The 24661-nt window shown below is 56.1% G+C and overlaps 2 protein-coding genes across 11 annotated transcripts in view; both read left to right on the plus strand.

Moving 5' to 3' along the window:
- SZT2 (SZT2 subunit of KICSTOR complex) overlaps positions 1-4328 on the plus strand; it is an 84373-nt gene extending 80045 nt beyond the window's left edge. For 5 of the 7 annotated variants that reach the window (XM_072649144.1, XM_072649147.1, XM_072649146.1 and 2 more), the window contains 7 exons: positions 66-279; positions 371-527; positions 772-894; positions 985-1411; positions 1489-1605; positions 3044-3112; positions 3201-4328. In XM_072649144.1, coding sequence (XP_072505245.1) covers positions 66-279; positions 371-527; positions 772-894; positions 985-1411; positions 1489-1605; positions 3044-3112; positions 3201-3344 — 1251 coding nt within the window. In that variant the 3' untranslated portion in view covers positions 3345-4328. Of the gene's footprint in view, positions 1-65; positions 280-370; positions 528-771; positions 895-984; positions 1412-1488; positions 1606-2835; positions 2944-3043; positions 3113-3200 lie in introns of those variants that run through there. The other 2 variants (XR_011975767.1, XR_011975768.1) reach the window with 2 other exon arrangements.
- An 8218-nt stretch (positions 4329-12546) lies between these two features.
- Positions 12547-24661, plus strand: part of PTPRF (protein tyrosine phosphatase receptor type F) — a 94531-nt gene continuing 82416 nt past the window's right edge. For 2 of the 4 annotated variants that reach the window (XM_072649151.1, XM_072649153.1), the window contains exons 1-2: positions 12547-12697; positions 15870-15947. The gene's annotated coding sequence lies outside the window, so the exon portion shown is untranslated. The remainder of the gene's footprint in view (positions 12698-15869; positions 15948-24661) is intronic. The other 2 variants (XM_072649150.1, XM_072649152.1) reach the window with 1 other exon arrangement.

Consider the following 24661-nt stretch of genomic DNA (forward strand, 5'->3'; position numbering starts at 1 on the left):
TCAGGCCCCTGGTGTGGGCAGCAGGGTTGCTGCCCTGTGCCCTCTCACCCCATGTTTCCCCTCAGCTCTCCATGCTGTTCACTGAGGAATGTGACAAAGTCCGGGACCTGATGCATGTGCACTCCTTCAGCTATGACTTCCACCTGCGGCTGGCACACCAGCATGTGCTGGGCTCCCACCTGGCCTTGCGTCAGGGCTACCACCTCACCAGCTTCCTGCGCTGCTTCCTTACTCACCACCCCGATGGCCCCAACTTTGGCCGCAACCACATCTATCAAGGTAAGAGGGGGCCGGAGCCTGGGCCACCCCTCCACCAGGGCCCCCAGCTCATGGCTGACATGTGCCGCTTCTGGTCCCCTCTGCTCTGCAGGGACCATGGAGCTCCCCACCCAGCTCATCGCTGCACACCAGCTCTACAATTATGTGGCTGACCATGCCAGCACCTACCACCTAAAGCCACTGCGCATGGCCCGCCCTGGTGGGGGCCCGGAACACAATGAATATGCCCTGGTGTCTGTGTGGAACAGGTGAGGCTGCCCAAGGGTCACCTTGACGGGGGCCTGGTGGGTCCTGCTCCCTGAGGCCTACCTGGCCCAGGTTTCCAGGAGCCCCCCCATTGTGGCAATGCCACAGCTTAATATGAGGTTCCTACAATGTCTGCCCTTTACAATGCTTAGCCCCATCTCCCATATGTGGGGAGGTAGGCTCCCCCCACCCCACCCCTCCTCAGAGCAAGGAGGGCAGCAGCCTAGCATGGACCACTTCTTGCAGCCCAGGCGTCTACCAAGACTCAGAGGGCCTTCGGCACCAGGATGACTTTGATGTATCCCTGCTGGTGTGTCACTGTGCTGCACCCTTTGAGGAGCAGGGGGAGGCGGAGAGACACGTGCTTCGGTACGCCTTACTGAGAGGCTGGGGGCCAGCCAAGGGGCAGGGAGCCCCCAGGCCTGGCCTCATTGCCTGCTTATGTCTGTGCCATCCCAGCCTGCAGTTCTTTGTGGTGCTCACCAGCCAGCGGGAACTCTTCCCCCGGCTCACAGCTGACATGCGCCGCTTCCGGAAGTCTCCTCGCCTCACCCCTGAACTGGAAGGTCCCAGCGGGTCAAGGGGGGGCTCCCGCGAGGTAGGGGGAGGTCCGCCAGGGGCTGACCTCAGCCCCGAGCCAGGCTCAGCAGCCCCCCTCTTCCCACCCCTGGCTGCTGAAGTGAGAGTGGCACGGACACTGTTGACCCAGCTGGTGCAGCAGGCGGGCAGTCACTGTCGCCGAGACACACTCTGGAAGCGCCTCTTCCTACTGGAGCCACCTGGGGCTGACCGGCTACGGCTGGGTGGACGTCTGGCCCTGGCGGAGCTGGAAGAACTTCTGGGAGCTGTGCACGCCAAGTCCATTGGGGACATCGACCCCCAGCTGGTAAGGCCCGAGCAGGAGGAGCACAAGGGGCACAAGGGGGCCAGGTTTGCACTGGCTGAGCATGTGGCTCCCTCTAGGACTGCTTCCTGTCTATGACGGTTTCTTGGTACCAGAGCCTCGTCAAAGTCCTCCTGAGTCGCTTCCCCCAGAGCTGCCGCCATTTCCAGAGCCCGGATTCAGGGACTCAGTACTTGGTGAGGAGCCCCCCATCTCAGAGGCCCTCCCTCATTTGATAAAGGCCAAACCATTCTCTGGAATTCCTCCCATTGCCCTTTCAAGACCCACCCCTAGGACCAGTGAGCTGCTGTGCTGTGTGGTCTGAAGTGGAGGTGGTCTGTAGAGCCCAGGGGTGATCAGGGAGGGGAGGGCTGGGGGCTCCGGAAGTCTTCAGGCCAGCCCCTTCACCAGTAAAGACAGCACTAGAGCCTTGAAGGGGAAGTGGTCTCAGCATCTCCTGGCTGGGACATCCTGGGCCATGCCTTGGGTATGAAGGTACATCAGACTCCTGGGAGCAGCAGCCTGGGCTTGAGCTTCTCTGGGGAGACAGAGCATGACATGGTGCACAGGAGCACCCAGGTGGCTCAGAAGGGACTTTGGGGGCAGGGGGAGGTCGTGGGCTGAGTCCTGAAGCAAAGCAGGGGCTGCTGAGAGGCCAAGAGGAGGAGTAGGCCATGTGTTCCAGGCCAGGCAGCAAGGTCAGTTTGTCTGCCACAGGTCATAGGGCATGGAGATAGATTGGGAAGGGCTTGAAGTGGTGACATTTAGGAAGGTCATTTAGAACTATGTGGAGAATGGATGGGGGGTGGGGACCATTAGGAAGAGGCCACCACCACCCTCCACGAGGGAGAAGAGGACTGGCTAATACAAGAGAGATGTGGCAGTGAATCGTGTGGCCAGTGAGGGACTGGGAAGTTTGACATGGCGGATGAGGTGATCATGTCACATCACAGTCATGACCTGTCAGTGCCTGGGAAGGAGGGAGCTTCGGATAGGAGAGAAGAGATTCCAGGAGGACCCAGGAACCTGGTGTCGCCTTGAGGGCAGGCTTTCAGAGAGAATGTGGGATCCCATCTGATCCAGTCAGATGATTCTCAGTAGGGACAAATGTGAAGTCTTACATTTGAGCCCAAAAGACAGCTTGCCAAATTCAAGGTGAAGGAGATATGGCTAGGAAAAAGATCAGCTGAAAAAGATCGAGGTCCAAGTGGAGTACAAGCTCAGTAACCAAGTCAGCAGAATGACTGTCTAGCCCAGACAGCTGGTGTGAGCATGGCTGTATCAAGGGTGAGAACCCAGTGGCTACGCCAAGGGATACACCCTGGTCAGCTCACAGCCCCGAGGATCCTGTGCCTTTCTGGGCTCTGCCTTGGAAGGAGGATTGGGTCCCTGGGGTCCAGCTGCAGTTGACTAAGGATGGTTTGTAGCCATTCCCAGGATCCTTGTGGCCAGCCATACCTTACAGGGAGCCTTCTCAGAGGTGCCCTGAGGACTGAGGGAAGAGCCCTGGGGAACAGGAAGCAGAGATGGAGAAGGTGGGAGAATGCAGGGTGGATGGGCAGAGAATTGCGGGGCTGGGAGCAGCCTGGGCCAGCAGCATGACCTTGCCCCTCCCCCTGCCCCTGCTGTTGCCAGGTGGTGCTAAATCAGAAGTTCACAGACTGCTTTGTGTTGGTGTTTCTGGATTCTCATTCAGGAAAGACGGTGAGTGGGCATGATGCTAGGGTGCCAGGGCTTGGTGTCAAGGCTTCTGGTCACCTCTGTTCATTGTCAGCCTTTCTTATCTCCCTAGTCGCTCACCGTGGTTTTCCGAGAGCCATTTCCTGTGCAGCCCCAGAACAGCGAAAGCCCTCCTGCCCAGCTGGTCTCCACCTACCACCACTTGGAGTCTGTCATCAACACAGCCTGCTTCACCCTGTGGACTCGCCTCCTCTGAAGAAGGGGCTGTGCTCCCCAGACCTACTGAGCACCAGGAGTCCTCCCTGGAGCTGCCCCTATACTTGGTGACCACTGGCTTCCAGACCTATTGACCACCTTGACTTAAGGGACCCCTATATGGGTCACTGCACGGGTCAAACCCTGGAGGGGTCAGGCCTAATAACAAAGGAGTGGTGCTCTGCTGGCCTCCAGCCTTCCGCTTCTCAGACCATGCACATGCCCACCCTGGCAGGAGAGGACTGAACGTGCCAGCCACCATGTGGTACCTCTCCCTGACTCTTGGCTGGGCACCATGAGAAGGAGAAGCGAAGGAAGAAGCTTGACCAAAGCCCTGTTAATGAAGGGTGTATCCTGCTGCTGTCGTTATGGGGCCCTAGGCCCCTCAACCTCATCACTGCTCACACTGATCAGCTCTCAGTGCCGGCCTGTCCGTTCTCCCTGCAGGCCCTCAATCCTTCCTGAGGTTTCCTGAGTTGGTTGCCAGCAGTCACAGTGGCAGGGATGGAAAACTCCCATGTGCACTTGAGGGCAGGCCCAGGTGGCAGCCCTGGCCAGGCCATTGCTACTCAAACTCAGTTACTTCAGTAGTAAGACAGGGATCTGCCTCATGGTGCTCCTGTGGGGGAGAGTGAGAACTTGGCAGGGGGTGGTCCCAGCAAACCTTCTCTGATGCTCCCCGATTCCCAGGGGCTAATCCACAGAACTCTCCCAGGCCTGATCTTCCTAGGCCCATGCAGCCACCCCAACAAACTGAGGCCATCCTGGGATTTGGGAGGCGAGCAACAGTAACTGTCACCTGTATGCAGTAGCTCATCTTTGGGGGTCTGGGCAGGAAGAACATGAGCTGTCTCCTTACCTTCCCCTACTGTACTGCCCACTCACATCTCATCCTTTCCTTCCCCACCCCCTCTGCCTTGCTTTCCTCTCTGTCTTGACAAGTTCAGTTCTGGACACTCCCAATAAATCTTGTGACCAAGGATAAGTCAGTTCTCACTGACAGCATGAGGTTGAATTCAGTCAAGGGTCCTCTCCATCAGCCTCCTTGACCTTGGTGATACTTCCAAACTGAGTGTTCTCCCCACTGGGCCCTGGCAGCCCTGCAGGCTGCCTCTCCATCCCCTGCTTGCCAGTCCAAGCCCTCTGGACCTTGTTTGTAGATCTCATCTGCCTCCCTCATGGAATTGTTGACCAGCCTGGGAAAGGTGGATGGGAGGGCCATCCCACACACCTTCCTTTTTGGTCCTAGGCTGGTGGCCTCTTCCCCACCCCATCTTGTCAGAGCCTCAGTGGTGGAGTCAGGAGGGAGAAGCAGGGCATCATTCAAGGCTGTGAGGTATCTCACCTTGGGTAGGAGGGTGGGGACCAGCACTCTGTTAAGAAGCTTTCCCTGACTCATACAGATCTCTGATCTCACCAGTGCTAGTGTCCTCCCACTAATGCTGACGGCACCTCCTCCTCTCTACCTATCCTGGGCCATGCTGGGCCAGGTCCCCTCCTCCTGACTGCAGTGGGCGCCAGTCAGTGCAAGGGCTGCCTCCTTTGACCACAGGATCCACCCATTGTCTTTTTTGATTACCGAGGGCAGCCTCTCCACGGTCTTATGTTCATCCTGCCGTGTGCCAAGGTGGGGGCTTTCTCCCTTGTTAAATGCTGAGGACTCACGCAGAGCAAGGCAAAAGATAATTCTCTGCTCTCGGAGTTTGCATGTACTCCAGTGGGGGCAGACAAGCTAGAGGTTGGGGAGGTAAGTCATCAGCATGGAGGGAGGGGGATCAGGAGAAGATTCCTGTAGACTGGAATTTAGCTGGGATTTGGAGGCCAGTAAGTGGAGATAGATGAGGGAAGGCATTCCAGGCAGTGGGGCACAGCTAGAGAAAATGCCTGGAATCTGGAAATGAAGTGTTGTTAGAGTGAGGCCCATGTGACTGGATCCCAAGGTATGTGGGGTGGGGGAGTAGGAAGTGGAAGAAGTGGAAAGGGCTTTGAATGCCAAGTAGGATTTTATTCTTGACACTGGAAGAAACATGGTCAAATCTGCACTGCAGGAAGATCATTTTAGCGGCTGAGTGGAGGATGGGCCAGAGCTGGGGAAGACTTATGGAAGGAAGACTATAACCCACTGCTATTGCAATAGCCCAGAAGTGATGAACTCCTGTACCATAGTGGAGGTGATGTTGGAGGCGAGAAGGGAGCATGTGTGAGAGATGTCAGAAGGCAAATTTGACAGGCCTTGGCCACAGATTGGCTGAGCGGGGGCAAGGATGAGACCTTGGTCAGAGGCCTGGGTCACTGGGAGGATGATGGTGCCCTTAACAGTTGATGGGGTTAGAAAGAAAGGAGGGTTTAAGATCAGTTTCGTTTTAGGTGTGTGGAGTTTGGGATTTCTACAGGACGTAGTTCTAGATGTCCAATAGGACATCCAACTGGAGACCAATTAGAGATTCGAGTGTGGAGGTCAGGAGGGAGATTAGGGCTAGACAGATCAATGTGAGAGTCGTCTGTATGGAAATGATCATTGCAAGCATGGGAGCTGATGACATCACTAAGTGGGAAAAGCAGAAAGTTACAAGGATCCAGGAAAGAGCCCTGAGGATACCCTCACATGGGGGTGCCCTGGATGGAGATCAGCAAAGGTAACAGGAGAGCCTCCAGAGAAGAGTGGCAGGGTCACTCTGGAGAGAGCAGTTTTGGTGAATGATGTGGCTGCAAGCCAAATGGCAGAGTGAGAGGAAAGAAAGAGACACCTCTTGTGGTTTGCCTACACGACGTTAGCCACAAGAGGGAGGAGAGATGGGGATCAGTGGTGGGTTTTTGAAGATAGGGGAGACAACAGTAGGCAGTCAGAAAACAAGGAAAGACAATATCAAAGTGAAGATGAGGGTGGGGATAGTCTGCGGGAGAAGATGGGAAGATCACATGTCCATGTAAAGGAGGGCCACTTCTGCGTGGGAGACAAGTGGGGTGGAGATAGAATCATTGGAAGAACACCAGTCTTTGCCTCCGGGAGAAGCCAAGGTCAGGCAAAACCCTGAACAATTTCCTCAGTGCACTCACTGCCTCCTTTCTACTCTGAGCCTGGCTCATCTGCCTGTGCCTGCCCTAAAGCTTTGGACTGCTGTGGAATATTGTTTGTGGGGTTCTGCCTGTGTCCCATTGGACCCATCCTCAAAAATAGCCTGATTCCCTCTTTAGATTGTCTTCAAACATTTTGGATGGGTGGTAAAGTAGGCTCGCTTCAGGACTTTTTGGTCTCTTACTATTCTAATTACCGACCTTTGGATGCTCTCCGCTTGTCAACACCTTTGGTGCCTAGATGTGGTTCACCCAGCACAGGACTGTTGCTCCTTCTTTCCTGCACACGTCAGCTTCCCCTCTATAAGGCTTACCACTCAGTATAGGCTTGTTGAGGAGTTAACTGCAGCCTTACTCACCATAACACTGTTGTTGACTCAGCTTGCTTTCACACGAAATGCCTTCTCCCCATTTCAAATCTGTCTTAGTTTTATGAAGATAATTTTGTGAATCTCTACTGGACTTTACATTTATGCCTCCTGAGTGGCATTCAGTCTGGACAAGGTCTTTTTTAAGCTCATTCGGTGATCCCTCACCATGTTGTATTATCTTCAGACTTGACGAATAGGCCTTTATCAAAGTCATGGTCAGGGCCATCCAGCCCAGGGTCAGGCAGAGACCCCAGCCAGCACGCTACTGGAGACACTGTCAGTGACCGAGTATTATCTTCTGGTCTACATCTTTCCATCGTCTCCAGAGTAGTCTGAAAGAGGCCGCTAGGTGGCACCATAGGACAAAGAGCACGAAGTATGGAGTTAGGAAAACAGGAGTTCAGATACTACTGGCTAGCAGTTTGATCAGGGACATCCCTGAGTCTTAATTTCCTCATCTGTAAAGTAGGGGTAATAGTAGCACCTACCACACAGGGCTTTGCGGATCAAGTGAGAGAATATGTGTAAAGGGCTTTGCAAATCTTAAATTGCTATATAAGTGCCACTGAAATGATTATTTATTTTGATAATAAAATGATTATTAATATCTGAGTAAACTCTATCCACAGTATTCTCATCTACCAGTTTAGTAAACCCCTTCAAAATATGAAACAAGCTTAAGTCTGGTTGTGATCTCTGCATCTTTGTCCAGATAATTACTGTATCTTTAATAATATATTCTCAGATTTCTCCAGGAATCAGGTCAAACTCACTGCCCTGTGGTCTGTGGACTCTCTTTTCTTCCTTTTTGGAAAATGAGGACATTTTCTCTTTTCCAATCCTATCTGTGAAGTTTCTAGTATCACTCAGCAATCCTGTCTGCTGACTCGTGATGGAGGCCGGAGCTCACCTGGGCTGGGTCAGCTCCGTGACTGGGTTCTCTTGCTATCTTCCTTCCTCATGTTAGGTATTAACTCCTGTTAGTCACATTGCTTTGTCTTTCGTTGTCCAAAGAGCAAAGACTGATGCAGCTCTGTCTTGTTGATTAGTTCTTAGCTTTGACCCTCTACTTTCCCCCAATATTGCTGGAAGCCTCAGCCTCTCTGATCTTTGATCATCCTGGCACTGTTCTTACCAGGAGGGCCTGCCCTGCCTTCTGCAGCACTGGCTTGCTCTAAAAATCTAAGGTAGAGAGCTCCCTGTGTGTCCATATCAATTCTCTTGTTTCCTCAGAACTTGCTTCTTGAGAGCTCCTAGTCCACTCTCCTTGGGCTGGATGCAGTGTTAGTCCATGGGATCCTACGTCCTAAAGGCCAAAGCTTGAAGGTGAGAGGTCGACAATAACTTCTGCTTTATGACCATGTCCCCTAAATTGCTGCTGACCTGGGCTGAATCTGTTCCATTCTCAGTGCTCTACAGGAGCTCAGCCAGCCAGCCCTACCTAGCTTGTCTTCTCCAGCAGGTACCATTCCCTCTGTCCTCTCCTCTGTTACCTTAGGCCGTTGAACAGCTACTCAAATATGTCTTGCAGTTTTTCAGATCCTGGGATCCCCCAAACCTTGACACCTGAGCCACCCATATCTGACCTTTGTCCCCTCTTTTCTTTACTCCACCTCTGGCAGACCCCAAAGGAGAACACAAAGACAGGCTCCGGGGACATGTGTTAGTGAAGTAAAGGAAGACTGCTCAGTCCCGGGTCTGGGGACCAGGAGGGGGAAAAGCTGAGCAGAAATAAATGCTAATAACCCAGTTCCCCCGGAGGCCTCACCCATTGTGACAGACTCAGCCTGGGGGCTCCTCATAGGCTGGGTTCAGCAATGACTAGGAAGGACTCCTCCATCTCTCTCACTCCTCCTTGTTCCTTGTGTAATTCTGTCTTCCCACATCCCCAGGCAGAGCTCATCCCTGGCTGAGAGGAATCTCCACAATGAGAGATTCAAACACCCTTCCAAGTGACAGTTGCCAGTTCTGTTTCTCTGAGCCACCCTGTCAGCAGAGCCACAGCTGATGTGATGGTTTTAGCTGGGGACCCAAGGAAAAGAGGGGGCAGGGAACCAAATCTGGAGGTGGAGCAAAGGAGAATTACATCCCCAACTTAGGAGTCCCTTGATTAGAGCCCTGGGACACCAGCACAGTGGGGACCTGTGGGTGAGACAAGGTCATATCAGATACACCAGGTTGGTTATTGGGATATGGAATGGAGGGGGTACCCTTTGCCCCAATTAACAGAGGAGGGTCAGGAATTCCCAGATGTTCCCATAATCTGCCCCTGGAGAATACCTAGTGTGGAAGTGGCCCTAGTAACCCGAAAATCCCCAGTCTTCTGATTCAAATCCATCCCACCCTTGCTTGCCTGCCTTGGCTTCAGGTGAGACCTGTGACCCCAGACTCGAGGTCCTAACTAAGCCCAGAGGCAGCTGGGTGGTATGAGTCAGCTGTGGATTTGGACCGGAAGAACAGAGTTCAAATTCAGCCTCAGATGCTTACTAGGCAAGTCACGCCATTTGGGTCTGCCTCAGGTTCATTATCAGTAAAATGAGGAAAATAAAAACACTGACTTCCCAGGGTTCTTGTAGGGACAAAATTGGAAATCATATTTGCAAAATGCTTGGGAAGCCCCACACAAACACTGACCATTAGTGATGGGGTGGAGGGTGGGGGATTTGGTGGGAAGTTGACTCCAGGCCACACAAATTTGTCAGAGGTGGAAGGGGCAGGTCGGGGGGGGGGGGGGGGGGGGGGGGGGGGGAGCTCCTCTACCCGCTGGGGCTCCCACATCTGGGAGGTCCCTCCACAGCAAAAGGAGTGTCTGGGGTTCTCCCCAAACCTCCTCAGAGGTAGACCTTGGGGCAGTCCCGCGGGTGAGGAGAGCAGACATCAGAATTAGCTGCCGCTTACTCTGAGGGGCGACCCACGGGTGGGTATGTGGAGCCATCCCTCCAGGGCACAGCGCCTACTTGATGCACTCGCATCCGTGGCCTCCTACCCCCATCGCAGGGGCGGATTTGTGGAGCCACTCCCCCACCCCCCATCTCGACAGCGCCCACCATGCCCACGCCTAGTCTAGTCCATTTCCACGGCTGCACTTGATGCGCTCGCACCTGTGCCCGTGCCCCTCTCCTGCGCACAGGTGCCCATGCTGCCTGTGCCACCCAGCAGCCTGGCGCCGGCCTCTCCACCTCCAGCCCCTGCTGCCCGAACGGCCTGGCCTCTCCACAGACACGAGAGGGAGCTCACGCTCCACCTGCGAATTCGGGACTCAAAACTCAACCGGAAATAAACCCCTCGGGGATCCCTCTTCTCCCCCCACCAACCTCCCTTGGCAGCCTCCCTGAACCCACTCCGCCTTTCTCCCCGGAAGCTTCAGGCCCTGGACCCCAACCCTTCCCTCAGAAGCCCACCGCACACACACCCCCTTGGCCCTGGGAACGTGTCCTCAACTGGCCCTCACAGCCAGAGCAGACCCAGCTATTCACCCCCACCCATCCCCCCAATCCTGCTTCCCGCCTTTGCTTGGAGATCCCTTCCAAGGCCAGGGAGGTCACCACATCTTGAGCCAGTCCCTTCCACTCTGGGACTGCTCTCATTCTTGGAAAGTTATTCCTGACCTTGGGCTTAAATCAGTCAGTCAATAAACATCTATTAAGCACCTACTGTATGCCAGGGATGGTGCAAAGTGCTGGGAATACAAAAAAAGGTGAAAGCCAAGGCTGTGTTCGGCCCCCTTCCTCCTTCCTCCCTCCCCTCCGGAGCTGGGAGAGGATGTGTGTGCATCACAATGAAGCAAGGGGTATTGTGGGACTGTGCCCCCCAACTTCCTTGTATCTACTTGGCATACAGTTGCCCCAAGGGCAGGGATTGTCTCACTTTTGTCTTGTAGCCAAGTATCCAGAGAGCCAGGCTGGAAACAGGAGACCTGGATCTGGAGCAGCCTGTGGCACCTTCTGGCTCACTTTATCAGTCAATGCCCCAAGTCTCTCTCTAAAATGCAGAGAAGTGCTGGCCTGCATTGGAAAAGGAGTCTCCTCTCCTGGGAGTTCCCATCTGAGCTCTAGGCCCAGTCCCAGCTTCCATCCTAGCCCTGGACCTCACCCAGGGGAAGGCCTCCTGGACCGAAGGAGGTGGAATTGTATGGACGTGTGGGACCCATTTCCTCTGGTTCACCCTCCATATCTACTGGGCTATGCGTTTCTCACACCAGGCCCTCATCCCCTCTGACCTCAGCTATTGTAAGTTTGTTGCCTGTATCCTTTCTCTCCAGATTTTATCTATCATGCCATTTTCAGCCTCCTTTTATGTTGACTTCCCCCAAGGACTGTTTTACTCAGCACAGTGGCTAGCACACAGTCAGTGCCTAATAAATGCGTGTTCTGTGCCTCACTCAAGGCTTTCCTCATCTCCCACCTACACCCCCTCCAGTCTGCAATCTGCTGGTGCCTCGTGGCCCCTCACCAGCTCACTGTCAATTAGCTTGCGTCGAAGGTAATTCTGACTGGGGGGGGGGGGGAGGAGATGGGGAAGCACTGTACCCTCAGTGCTTTAGCACAGAGTAGGTGCTTAATAAATGTTCCTTGGTTGGCTAATTATTTATTTTAGACCTTCTAAAGCTGGAGGAAGCCTTCCTCTGATGGGAACCTTTGAGGGTCTGTGAAAGAGGGAAGGAAACCTGGGCACCGGCAGCCCGCACCCTAGGTCGGGGGAGAGAAAGAGGACTGGCGAGCCCAGGACCAGTCATGTCTGAGGCGCACGGGATCACGTTCCGGGGAGCTGAGGCCGCCCGGGCTGCGGGGCGGGCTCGGACCCGGCCCGGCCCTGCCGCCCCTGAGGCCGCCCGGGCTGCGGGGCGGGCTCGGACCCGGCCCGGCCCTGCCGCCCCTGAGGCCGCCCGGGCTGCGGGGCGGGCTCGGACCCGGCCCGGCCCTGCCGCCCCTGAGGCCGCCCGGGCTGCGGGGCGGGCTCGGACCCGGCCCGGCCCTGCCGCCCCTGAGGCCGCCCGGGCTGCGGGGCGGGCTCGGACCCGGCCCGGCCCTGCCGCCCCTGAGGCCGCCCGGGCTGCGGGGCGGGCTCGGACCCGGCCCGGCCCTGCCGCCCCTGAGGCCGCCCGGGCTGCGGGGCGGGCTCGGACCCGGCCCGGCCCTGCCGCCCCTGAGGCCGCCCGGGCTGCGGGGCGGGCTCGGACCCGGCCCGGCCCTGCCGCCCCTGAGGCCGCCCGGGCTGCGGGGCGGGCTCGGACCCGGCCCGGCCCTGCTGCCCCTAAGGCCGGGCCGACCTCCTCCCGGGCGGCGGGGCCCTTTGTCTGCAGACTCCGGCGGATGCCCGGCTCACCGAGGGGCCGCGGGAAGAGGGCGCACCTGGCCCAGGTGACGACCCCGCCCCCTCCACGAGGGCTAGCCCTCCCGCTCCCGGCCTGGGATCCGATCAGGGCGAGGCAGGCGGGGCCGCGTGGCCCCGCTGGGGAAGCCCTCCGGGCCGGGCCAGGGCTCGCTCGGACCAGTGCGGGACACCCGGGGAGGGGCTCGGGGGGCTGCGGGCGGGGGCGGCCCCGGCCCCCTCCCCAGCGGGTCAGGCCCGGGTCGACACGCCGCGGGGAGGTCCCCGCCCGCGCCCAGTGCACACACGCGGGGAAGCCCGCGCGCACCGACCCCGTTCCCCGGGCCTCCGCCGGCGAGGGAGCGCGCGCGGGGGGCGGCGGCGCGCACGGCACGCGGGGGCGCGCACGGCCGCCGGGCACGCGGGCGAGGAGGCGGCGGCGGCGGCTCGGCTCGCGGGCTGGGCTGGGCTGGGTGGGCGCTCCGGAGGCCGGACCGGCGGGTGGACGGGCGCGGGGCCCGGGGCGCGGGGAGCCCGAGCAGGGCGGCCATGAGGAGCGGGGGCGCGGGGGCTCGCAGCAGCAGGAGCAGCAGCGCGGGTGAGTACGGCCCCCCGCGTCCGTGTCCCCTGTGGGGGCCGTGGCCGTGGCCGCCGACGGTGGGGAGGGGAGGGAGGGAGCCTCGCGGGGGTGGGATCCGGGCCGGTCACTCTACCCCCCCCCCCCCCCGCCCGCCGCCTGTGCGCGCCCCCCGCGAGCGCGCGCCCGGGCTCCGGGCCCCCCTCGCGTGTCCGCGCCGGCCCTGTGGCCGTGGCCCGGGCGGGGCCCGCGAGAGGCCCTCCCCCCCGGGGCACCTGCGGAGTGGGGACAGGGGCTCCCTGCCTCTGGGGGGGGCGTCTCTGGGAGTCTGTCTCGGGGCCCCCTCCCCCCGGCGCCCGCGCGCAGGAATGCCGCCCCTCCGGCTTTTCCAGCCCGGCTGGCCCCGCCCCCGGCCCCGCCCCACCGGCCTGGGCTACCTGTGGGGGGAGGGGCGCACGGGGAGGAGGGGGAGGGGGCCACGGGGGGGGAGGGCCCCCCACCCCCCCACCCTCCCGCGCGGGCTCTGCCTCCTTCCCGCCCCTCGGCCCCAGGACCGCAGCAGCCGGGCTGGGGAGCTCGCTGCCCCCCGGGACCAGAGGGTCCTCAGTGGGCCCGGGACCTCCAGCCCCCACGCTGTGCGCCCTCCGGGGGCCAGGGAACTCGCCCTTCCAGTGCTGTGGGTCCTGCTCCCCTGCTGAACAGTACGTGCCGGGCCGTCTTGTGGGCTCAGTGGCCACTGAGAGCTCCAGATCCTTTTCAGATGAGCTGCCCTCTCATCTTGTACTTTCTGGTGCCTTTTTAATCCAGGCGGAGGACTTTACATTTCTAGTGACCCGAGGTCCCTGGCGTGACCACGACCTCTCCCAACCCCGGCCCACCCCCGTGTACACACTTTCTTTCAGTGCCACTCTCCTAGTGTCCTTCCATCACCCTCCTGGACTGTGTGGAGTAGTGGGCAGAGGCAGGCCCTAGAGTCACCAAGACCTGGCATTTTCTAGCTGCGTGACCCTCTGGGTCTCAGTGACCTCACCTGGCCTTGATGGGCTCCGGAGCCCTTCCTGATTCAGAGTCTGTGCCCCCCTCCTTTTTTTTTGGCTCTGTTGCTGTTTCAGTTGGGATGCCCTCTGGGTCTCCGTACAAGTCAGTGCCTCAGGTGGGCTCTGCTGGAGCTGTCCATCCTTCTTCCCAGGCAGCATTGTCTGCCTGTGTCTTGTTTCTGCCATCACCCTTTGCTCAGCTCTGGAGCATCCTTCTGAGCTTCTAGTGTAGTGACCTCACCAAAGAAAGTCATATGGGTCAGTGGAGCCTCCCCCCATGGACCCCCAGAGTCTCCCCAGGAAGCTGGGTTCTCTGCAGACTCTCCCCCTCTGCTGGCCTCCCCAGCAGGGACATTTGATGCCCTTTTCCTTGTTCTCTCTTCCTCAGCCCCCGCCCTGCAAGCCTGGCCAAAGCATCTCCTGAATACACCCCTTCTCTTGTTCAACACTGTCCCCCACCCCACCCAGGTGTGGCCCCTCATCAACTCATGTTTGAATTATTGTAGTAGCTGCTGGGAGTCAGTCAGTCCTTTAAGCATTTATTAAGTGCTTACTGTACACTAAAAGTTAAGAAAGGTTTAGAAGAATTGCCGTTGCTTCCAGGTTCCTCCGCCTAACAGACAGGTCTGACCATGTCACGTCCCTCCTGTGCTCATGAAGTTGGTGGCTCCCTAGTACTGCCTCTGGGCTTGGCATTCCAAGCCAGGCCTCCCACTTCACTTTCCCAAGTGATTTCTGGTGACTTCCTTGCCTCTGACTCTGTCCTTCCAGCTCCCTCCCTTTTCCACTCTGCCTGTGGTCCAGAGAAGGAGGCTGAATTGGACTCTGCCTCTGACACTTCCTGGTGACTGGGTGACCCTGGGCAACTCTTTGCCGAGCCTCATCGGCCTCACTTACAAAATGAGACTAAAATACCTGGCGGCTCAGCTCGACAAACCTTTTGATGACAGCTGTGGTGGCGGCTACTTTCTCACCCTTGGAGCCCAACTCATGCCCCCTCCTCCATGAAGTCCCCTAGGCTTCAGCTGCTTCTGTCCCCTCTCCCTCTTCCTTTGTGCCATCTTCCTTGTGGACCTCCCCACCTGAATCAAAGCTTCTTGAGGGCAGGCAGGGATTGAGTCACCTTGTAGAGCACAGGGTCTGGGAGCCAGTCCAAGGCTGTGCCCACATGCTGCTGTCTAGGGCCTGAGGAGGGCAGGTGTGCCTGGATCCAAATGCAGGGGAACTTGAGGGGCCTGCTGCCTGGTGGTCAGCCAGCTAGGCGGGGTGACCCTAGCAGTGCATTAGCCTGGTGGCTGAGGGCTGGACTGCACCAGGACTGGCCCTGGGCTCTGGAGGATGAGGTAGGGAGGGACAGTGGGGGAATCAAGTCATGGAGGTGGGAAGGAACCCTGTATGCACTCGATGGACAGATGGATCTTGGCCTATTTTGGGCCAATGTTGGGTGTGTTGGGGAGGTATCTTGGATGCCTGTCTAAAACTTGATCCTGGGATAGCTGGAGCCACAGGCAGTGACTTTCAGGAAAAGTGAATCGGGCTTTTCTGGGGGAGAGGTGAGGAGGAACCTCTGTCCTCAGGCCATGGGGACCAGTGGGGACCAGCCTCTGTTCAGGCTTGTTTGTAAGTCATAGGCAGCAGGCCTGGGGCTGAGGTAGATGGCTGTGTGGGCGGTGCACAAGTGTAGATGTCCAGCAGAGGAAGACCAGTGCCCACAGAAAGGAGAACTTATGAGGGACGCAGAGGCTGTGGATGTTTGGTGCTAAGTGACAGAGCCACAGAGTCCCCTAGGTTCTCAGTGTGTCCCTCTGCCTTGCTGGCCATCCTTCCTGAAGCTGCTTTGGGGGATGAGGTGGGCATGCCTCAGACTCAAGCAGTCCCATCCCCCCCTGAGGAGCGTGAGCTCTGGCTTGCCAGAGCTTGCTCTTCTGTGACCTCTTTTGGTGCCCAGTGATGGGGAGAGTGGGAGGGGAGCCACTGTCAGATTTGAGTGTCCCTTTGTCCCCCAGGATGGAAGGAGTATGGACTATATGGCCTTGCATTCTGGGACCTCATGTTCCAGGTCCTCCTCCTCCTCCGTCTCCATCTTCTGGGCTGGGAACCTCAGGCTTCCTTGCTTGCCAGAGACCTAACTCCCCTGCCCCCTTCCATCTCTACAGGAATGAACCGAGGACTCCCAGCTCCAGCCCTGGCCTCTCAGGCATCTGTGCAGTAGAAGTGACAGATTGAAGACTCAGGTGAGTCCAGCCCAGCTGGGCTCTGGACCCTGCCAGGCACAGAGGCCCCCATGGTGGGAGGGACGGGGGGGGGGCCCAGACCTGGGCAGGGTCAGGGAGTGTGTTTGCTTTCTCCGAGTAGGAGGGAGCCATGGAAGTTTATGGAGTAGGAAAGTGACTTGCGCTGCAGGCAGTCACTTTGGTGGCTGTACATGTGAACAGAAAGAAGAGGCTGTTGTTAGGCAACAACTTTCTATTAAGTGCTTGCTGTGTGCAGGGCATTGTGCTGAGCCCAAGGGAAACAAGCAAAAGCAGAAAGACAGCTGTTTCCCTCAAAGAGCTTATGTTCTAATGGTAGAAAGCGATTCTGGGTGCCCTGAGAATGAGGGAGGGACAGAGGAGGGGCCAGGTCTGTGGAGAACTCCCTATAGAAGAATGAGGGATGGGGAGGGCAGGCAGGAGCTGAGAGGGACCCCTGAGGTCCTCAGGTCCAGCCCCCTTGTTTTACAGATGAGGAAACTGAGGCCTGGGGAGGTAGCACAGGGAAGGGGGAGAGAATGAGCATTTCCGTGGCATCTGCCCTGTGCCCTGTGTAGATGTCATTTGGTCCTGACAGTGACCCTGGGAGGGTGGTGCTGTGATAATGTCCCTGTCACAGATGAGGAACCTGAGGCAAATAGGTTCACTGACTTGCCCAAGGTCACACAGTTCATCAGTGTTTGAGGTTGCATTTGAACTCGGGTTCTCCTACTCCAGGCCCAGCGTTCTTCCCATTGAGCCATGCAGCTAAGGTAGAAGTGGCAGAGCCACGTTTCGAACCCGGGCCTTGCTGCCGACTAGGTGCTCTTTTTGTCACCCTGTGAGGCCTATGTGCCAGGCTCTGACTGCAGGGGGCACATTTGTAGAAGCTCAGGCTTGGAAGAGACCCCAGAGGCTCCGAGTGCAAACCCCACCTACCTAAGAGTCTTTTTGTCATTGTCCCAGCTGTGCTTGAAGATCCCCCTCCCAGAGCGGCCCAGGGTGTTTGGGCCCACTCTCGTTTCCCTTGTCTCATTGGGGCTCTCCCCACCTCTGGGGCAGGTCTTCCACAACTCTGTCTTCCTCTTACTCCCTCAGCGAAGACCCTCACCTCCTCCCCTGTGGGAAGGCTTTTTTCTCCATTTAACCCTCTACTCCTGAAATCATCCCCTCCTTTACTCTCATCTGGAGGCAGCCTCTTCCCCAGGCTCTTGACCCTGCCTCGTTCCCTGTGCTGAACAAACCCTTCCTGGACTCTGCCATCCCCCTAGCCAGCGGCAGACCATTTGCTTCTCTCCCCATGCTACCTGCTGACTCCTACTTTTTAAAGTTTGACTGCTCCCTTTGGTCTGAGTGGCTCATTCACCGGGGTCTGTCCCTGCCTTGACCCGGAGCCTTCCCATGCAGCCAGAGTTTTTTTAGTATGTGCAGCTCTGCGCCTCCCAGAGTCTCCCATGTCTGCAGTGTCAGGGGCTTGGACATTCCAGTTCTACCCCGCAGTCCTCTCTTGAGTGGGCAGCCCTTTGTTTCTCCTCCTCCCTCTGACAAGCTCCCCTGCCCCATCCCCCTCCATCCTGATCATTTGGGCTCCCTCCTTCCTGACTGATAACTCCTTTTAAGTCTCCTTTGCCGGTTCATCGTTTGGGCCCTCAGCGCCCCCCAAGGCCCGGATGCCTTCTCTTCCTCCTCCACACTCCCCACCACCTCAGTTTTCCTTCTTTGTAGAGAAGATTCCCAGGGCTGTCCTTCTTAGGAGTCCAAGAACTAGAAGGCACTTTGGCGACATTGAGTCCAGCCCCAGGCTTAGCAGGAAACACTTTGCAGTCTTCTTAACCAGTGGACACCCAGCCTCTGTTTGGGGACCTCCACGGACAGGGAGCTCATCACCTCCCCGGGCAGCCCGGAATGCCCCACTCTGGGACAGTGTCATGGTGAGGGAAGTTTTCCTGCCATCCAGTTTGAGTTGGCCTTCCTGGGGTGTGTGACCTCCCCTCATTGCTCCTGGTTCTGCCTTTGAGGGAACCAAGCTGAACAAAGCTGATCTCTCTTTCCCATGACACAGCTCCCTCCTTTTAGGCACCTGTTGAACCTGAGCTTCCTCTACTCCCAGCTCTTGATATTTAGATGGCACGCCAGGCCTGAGCACCAGCCTCTGGGTAAGGCCTATCCAGGGCAGAGCATGGAGGCATGCTCCCCTTCCTCCTGGAGGCCAATTGAACCACCCAGATTCCTGTTTGGGTGCTTGCCTGCCCCATTCCACTGATGACTCAGCCAGTGTGTGGTCCTTTCAGACCCCAGGAGGTTTTCAGGCACTCCATTGCCTAGCCAGACCCTCCCCCCCTTCCCTTCTACTTGTGACATTGATTCCTTGAACCCAGGCCATAGACTTTACATTTGGCCTTCTTAAGTTCTCTCGCCTTAGATTCAGTCCAGCATTCTAGCTTGCTTTATATCAGCTTCCCAGCTTTGTGCTGGCTGGGAATTGGTTGAGAAGGTTGGCTGAGAAGGTGGTCTTGGGGCCCTCTCTTGCAGACCCTTCCCCAGGCTGGCCTTGTTCTGTTAACGACTGCTCTTCAGAGAGGCCATCTGACCTGGTCCACATCCCCCCCGCTCTTGCTGTTATGTAGTGCTCTCCATAGTGTTTGTTCATTAGAATCATATGAGAGTCTTACTAGATGTCACACAGTGACATGGGTGCACACAGTGGTACCCCCACCTTCTCTCCCCATCTCAGTCACAGGAGGAAATGGAGGTCGGTCCGGTGTGACCTGTTGTCTGAAGCCAGGCAGCTTCTCTGTGCTCACTGCTTCCTTTCCTAAATAATCATCGGCCATCCCTTTATGTTCTGTTTTGGAATTTTCCCAGCAATTAGAGTTGAGAACACTGACCTATTATTTTCTGATTTAGGTCAGTTTTTGCTCTTCTCCAGGCTTTTGTGGCCTCTCTTGTCCTCATCAGCCCTGATCTTTCTGAGATCCCTGACAGAGGTCCAGCCGGATATCCCATCAGCCAGCTTTTTTTTCAGGGCCCAGAGATCTAACTTGAGTTCCTAGGGTCCTTCTTGGGGACATGGGCTCGGATCAGAAGAAAAGATTGCTTCTGCACATCTTGGGGTGTAGGGGGCTGAGCTGCCTCACATAAAGCCCTGTCTGATGAAATCGGTGCTTCTCTCTATGCCTGTCCACCTTGGCTGGGAAACCTTGGGGCCCAGACTTCCTGCAAGCCCTGCAATCCAGGCTCCTACTGGTGCCTCTTCTGGCCGTATCCACGTGGCACATTAGAAACATACCACTCAGCTAAGTTCTGCTGCCCCTGAATCAGAACCCTAACTATCTGGAGTAAAGGAGTGAGGGGGGAGTGAGTGCAGCCCCTAGGAGTTGGTGTGTATGGAGCAGAGCAAAGGACTGGGCCTAAGGACTTGTCTGCAGGGAGCTCTGAATCAGGCCCAAAAACATCACATGAGGAGGAGACATGCAGTTGTGGTGTGGGGCTGTGTTCGGGCAGGGCACTCAGCCTAGAGACGGCCAGAAAGGAATCATGGGCCTGTTGTCCAGGGTCTGGGAATCTGGTGATGGGAGAGTGACCAGTAGGCTAGGAGCAGCCCTGGTGAAGCTGGAGGATGTGACTTCCAGGTGGGGTCTTAGCTGAGCAGGAATTCAAGCTCTATCTGGCTGCTCCTTGAGGGTGTCCATGAGGGGAGGAGGAGAGTAAAGGAAGGCAAAGAGAGAACAGAGGGTCATGGGAATGGCTCATGTTCCAGGAGAGTGGGGAGACATGAATGAGAAGTAAAGCTTCCGAACAGGGGAGAGAAGAGGAAGCCAGGGCCCAGTCAGGAGTGGGGGCTGTTGGAAGAGGGACTGAAGGAAACTGGACCTTTTCTGTCAGCCCCCTGGGGGGTTAACAATCATCTCCAGCCAATGATTCTCCGATCTGTTTTTCTGGCCCTAACCTCTTTTTTTGACCTCCAGTCCCAAAGCACAGCTGCCTTTTGGATGTCGTCAGCCCCTTACTAACTTGCCCATCGTTTGGAGGGGCCCACCATCCTCCCACTCCTCCAGGTTCCAAACCTTGGTGTCCTTTTGCCTCCGAGGACTGCTGTTTGTCCCCTGCACAGCCCCCACCCACGTCTGGGTCCTTTACTTCTCACCTCAGCTCCTCATCGGAGCCCCGACCTCAGTGATATTGTTAAAGAGCCAAGCTCCCTGTACCGCTCCTGTGCTCCAGAACCTGTACCAGTTCCCTCTTGCTTCCAGTACAGACTCTTCTCATGGCATGTAAAGCCCTTCCCAGATTCACTTCCTGCTTCTCTCTCCAGGGGCTGACTTGCTCCTTGACTTAACATTCCCTTGAAATAGTAAGCATTTATTAAGCACCTACTGTGTGCCAGGCCCTATACTAAGCTGTGGGGATACCAAGTGACACAAGAGTCAGTCCCTGCCCTCAGTGAGCTTACGGCAAACTAGCTCTACGGGATAAATGGGGGAAAGTCAGAGGCTTCCCAGAGAACTGGCCTTCTAGCAGGTACTTACAGGAAGCCAGAGCAGAGGAGGAGGGCATTCCAGGCAGGGGGCACAGCCAGAGACCCAGGTCACTGGGGGAAGGTGTTCGGAGACTAGAAAGGGAGGAGGGGCCAGGGTCAGAAGGCTGGGAATTATGTGTTTGATCCTGGAGGCGATAGGGAGCCACTAGGGTGTTTGAGGAGAGGGGTGGTGCACTCAGACCTGAGTGGGGTAGCTCCTGCAGTGGGGGGAGGGATGCCACAGAGGACCACTGGGGGTGGGGGAAGATCAGTTCTGTTTTGGCTGTGTCTCCAGGGCACAAGATGGGGGAGGGGAGGGGGCTGGATGGAAGGCAGGGGGAAGTTGGGACACCACAGGGAGATCTGAGGATCCTTGGCCTGGAGGAGGCAGTTAAGATAGCTGCCTGTTCTACACAGGCTGGCCATCCGGTGCCCCCTCCCCCTCTTAGCCCTACCTTCTTCACCCCCATTTTTGGCTGCTGTGTGTCCCTGTAGAATGGAAGTTCATTGAGGATGGGGCAGTTGTGCCTTTGCCTTTGTCGCCTCGTGCCCAGCACAGAGCCTGGCACTCAGTAGCTACTGAGGTGTTATTTTTTCAAGAAGGGAATTGAATTGAACTGGGGTGTGGCAAGGAGAGAGGTCTCCCTTGATTCCCGCCATGGGCACAAGCAGGTAGCGAGCAGAGGTTGGGCCGACATGGGGGCTGGCGGCCCATTTGCGGGTCCAGCCAGGCCGAGCTGTGTTTGACCTCAGAGAGCAGAACTGGGGTCCTGGGGTTGAAGAAGCAGGGTCAGCCAAGGCTGGCATCTTAGTTGGAAAGAGCTGCCTTGGCAGGTAGTGACCTCCCTCTCAGAAGGGCATTGGCAGAGGACTCACAGCCTTTGGGTAGATCCATTTCCAAGGGCTAGTCCAACTGCTCTGGGCTCCCATGAGGCTTTGGCCCTGAGCCACCCTGGGCTTGAGTTTGTTTGGGGGTGACCCCAGGGAGTCCAGCGACTGCAATTTGGGCTTTCAGGGGTCAAGAGTTTGAATGTCCCTGCAGTGAATTGGAAGTTGAGTTATTGGTGGGGAGGGGCACTGCTAATTTAATGAGGGAGAAGAGCCCAACTTAGAACAGGATTCCCCCACCCCCACTCCTCACCAGTGAAGCCAACTCCCCCAGGCTTGTCCAGGGCCTGACAGCTCCGTGTTCCTGGGATAATGACACGGTGGCTTTGCCCAGAGCAGAAAAGATGCTGGTTTTTTCCCTGGGTGAACAGTGAGCCCTGCACGTCTTCTCTGCCTGCCTGCCCCCCTCCCCCCCCCCCCCCCCCCCCAGCTTCCTGCTCCAGCAGGAGAAAGGACTTCATTAAAATACCAGGGGAGAGAAAGGGCACGTCCATCACCGTGAGCCCTCACTGTGGGCTCCAGCTCCATAATTCGGGTAATGAAGGGACACGAGGCACATCCTTGGTGCCCCAGATCCCCTCCTTGTGGACCCTTAGTCCAGGGGAGGAAAGAGGTGAGCCTTCCAAGGCTGGGGGCAGGTGTGGGGGGGGAGGTGGGGAGTTAGAGTTTGGAACTTAACATACGTGTCCAGAAGATAGAATCAAGGACCAGGACTGAGGACTGGTACAAGAGTATGGTGTTGCCCCTGGGCATGGAGCCCTGAAGAGAGCAGTGAGCCAGGGTGGATCCCTGACAAAGGCCAAGAGGGGCTCATGGGAGGGGTGAGCATATCCCAGGTGCAATCAGGACAATAGTCCTGGCACCCAACCCTTCCCTTCCTCCCACCCTCCGCTGCAGCTAGCCTGAGGCTGTGGACAAAGCTCCTGGCTTTAATACCTGTATGACCATAGGCAAGACTGTTCCCCTTGCTGGGTCTGTAAAAGGAGAATCAGACAGCCTTCAAGGTCCTTGGATCTGTGATCTGATAGACCTGGCCTTGAATTCTGGCTGTCTGTGTAACCCTGGGAGAGCCACTTCTCTTCTGAACCTGTTTGCAAACTAGACTGCCTCCATGGTCTGTTCCAGATGTTATCTGGGCTGTTCCCTTCCCGAACTGTGGCCTCCTGGGCTTCCTCAAACACCCCCCTTCCCTCACTGCCCCACCCCGGGGCAGTAAGAGACAGGAGGTCACCACCGTGTCTAATTGTAGCTCTTGTCTTTCCATCCCACTCTGTCGTAAACCTATTCCCCACTTTCATCCTACTCCATGGTCCTCAGCTTGCAGACCTATTAGCTCCCTTCTTGTGGCACTCAGGCCTTAGCCCAGGGCTACCCTCCACCTCCATTTACTTTCCTCAAAAACCTTTCATGCACCCATCTGTCCCTGCTGGCTGCTGTCATCAAGTACCTCCCCTTCATGAAAGGTGCTCCCTTACAATCAGATTTCTAACCTCATGACTCGCCTGAAACTATCTTCAATGATCTCACTTCTTAAAAAGCAGATTTTTTAATGATATCGCTTGTTTTTGCATTTCCCCTGTATCCCTCCCTCTTCTTCCCTGCCTCTGCTTGGGGCTTGGCTTGGGCTTTATCATTCAGCAGCACTTCTGTCCTGTGGTGCTGGCTTTTCCCGTTCCTGTTGTCAGAGCCCATTGTACGTTGCTTTCTGGGTTCTGCGGATGTCACTCTGCACCAGTTCAAGGAAGCCTCCCGTACTTCTCTTGTTCATAAAGTTCATTGTTCATCCAATATAGTAAGATTCCCTTTCCTTCACAGACCTCCGCGTGCTCTGCCGTTCTCCAGTCTGTGGCATCTGTTTGTTTTCCAGTTCTTCGCTACCGCAAGAAAAGTGCTGAGTGTTTTAGTGTTTGTGGGACCTTTCTTTTTTTTTTTTTATTTGTTTTCAGTGTTCTACAATCACTGTAACTTAGGTTTTTCCCTCTCCCTCCTTCTCCCTCCCCAAGATGGCACACAGTTTTATACAGGCTCTACACATGCATTCCTATTAAATACAGTTTCACCTTAGTCATGTTGCATAGAAGAATTAATTTAATGAATGGGAGAAATCATAAAACAAACCAGAATGTAATGCAGGGGCCTTTCTTTTTGTCGGTGACCATTTCGGAGTCTGCACAGAAGTGGAATATAGACTCTTTAGTTACTTGCTTTGCACGATTCCAAATTGCTTTCCAGGACAGCTGGACAAATTCACAGCTCCACCAACAATGTATTAGTGTGCCTCTCTTCAACCCCCACAGTGCCCATCTTCTGTCATTTTTGCCAGTTTGCAGGGTTCATGTAAAACTGCAGATTGTTTTGATTTGCACTTCTCTGATCGTGGGTGACTTGGAGCATTCTTTTGTGTGGTTGTGAAATACTCTGTGATTCTTCTTTAGAGAATCATTTGTGTCTACCCTTTGGCCACCATCTGTGGAGGAATGACTTGGGTTCTATAATCGTGGATGGCAGGCTTGCCATAAGAGACGTTTGATACACAGATTTCTCCCCTATTCAACAGCTTCTCTAGATATTTTAATTGTGTTTGTGGAAAAGCTTTTCAGCTTCAAGTAATCAGAATTATCTATATTTTCTTTTGTATCAGTGATCTCTTAAATTGCTAGATCTAATGGCTTTTTCTTAATCCTCATCACTTTTTTACTTCTCTGAAGCCTTTGACACTGTTGATTTTTTAAAAACATTACATCTTTATTTTCCCTAATTGCTAACTGAAATTCCACATTTCCTTCAATTATTTAAAAATGTGATTCTAAGAAGGGCTTCACAGGCTTCTGCAGGCCACCTGCCAGGGTGGGGCAGGTCCTGGGTGCAGGGATCTCCTCGGTACTCATGGCATCAGCCTCTCTATGCCAAGGATCCCCTGGTCTGTTTATCCAGCCCTTGCCTCTTCCCTCTAGTGCCTCACCATTGGCTGCCTCTGGACAGCTCAGACCAGATATCTCTCCTGTAGACATTCTAAACTAAGTGTGCACATGCACACGCACTCTCCCTCCCTTTCCCTCTCTCCCTCCCTCTCCGTCTCTCTCTCTCTCTCTCTCTCTCTCTCTCTCTCTCTCCTCTCCCTCCCTCTCACTCTCACTCTCACTCTCCCTCCCCCCAGTCTGTTTCCAGATCTCTTTGATCTTACCTCTGTAACATCTCTCCAATCCACCCCTTTCCCTCCATTCATCTGATTCGGGCTTTCAGCCTCTCCTGGACTATTGAGCTGGCCTCCTGTTTGGTCTCCCTGCCTCCAGCCTCCCCTCTGTCCAAA

Source organism: Notamacropus eugenii, chromosome 2 (genome assembly GCF_028372415.1).
Source record: "Notamacropus eugenii isolate mMacEug1 chromosome 2, mMacEug1.pri_v2, whole genome shotgun sequence".
In the NCBI taxonomy this organism is placed as follows: Eukaryota; Metazoa; Chordata; class Mammalia; order Diprotodontia; family Macropodidae; genus Notamacropus; species Notamacropus eugenii.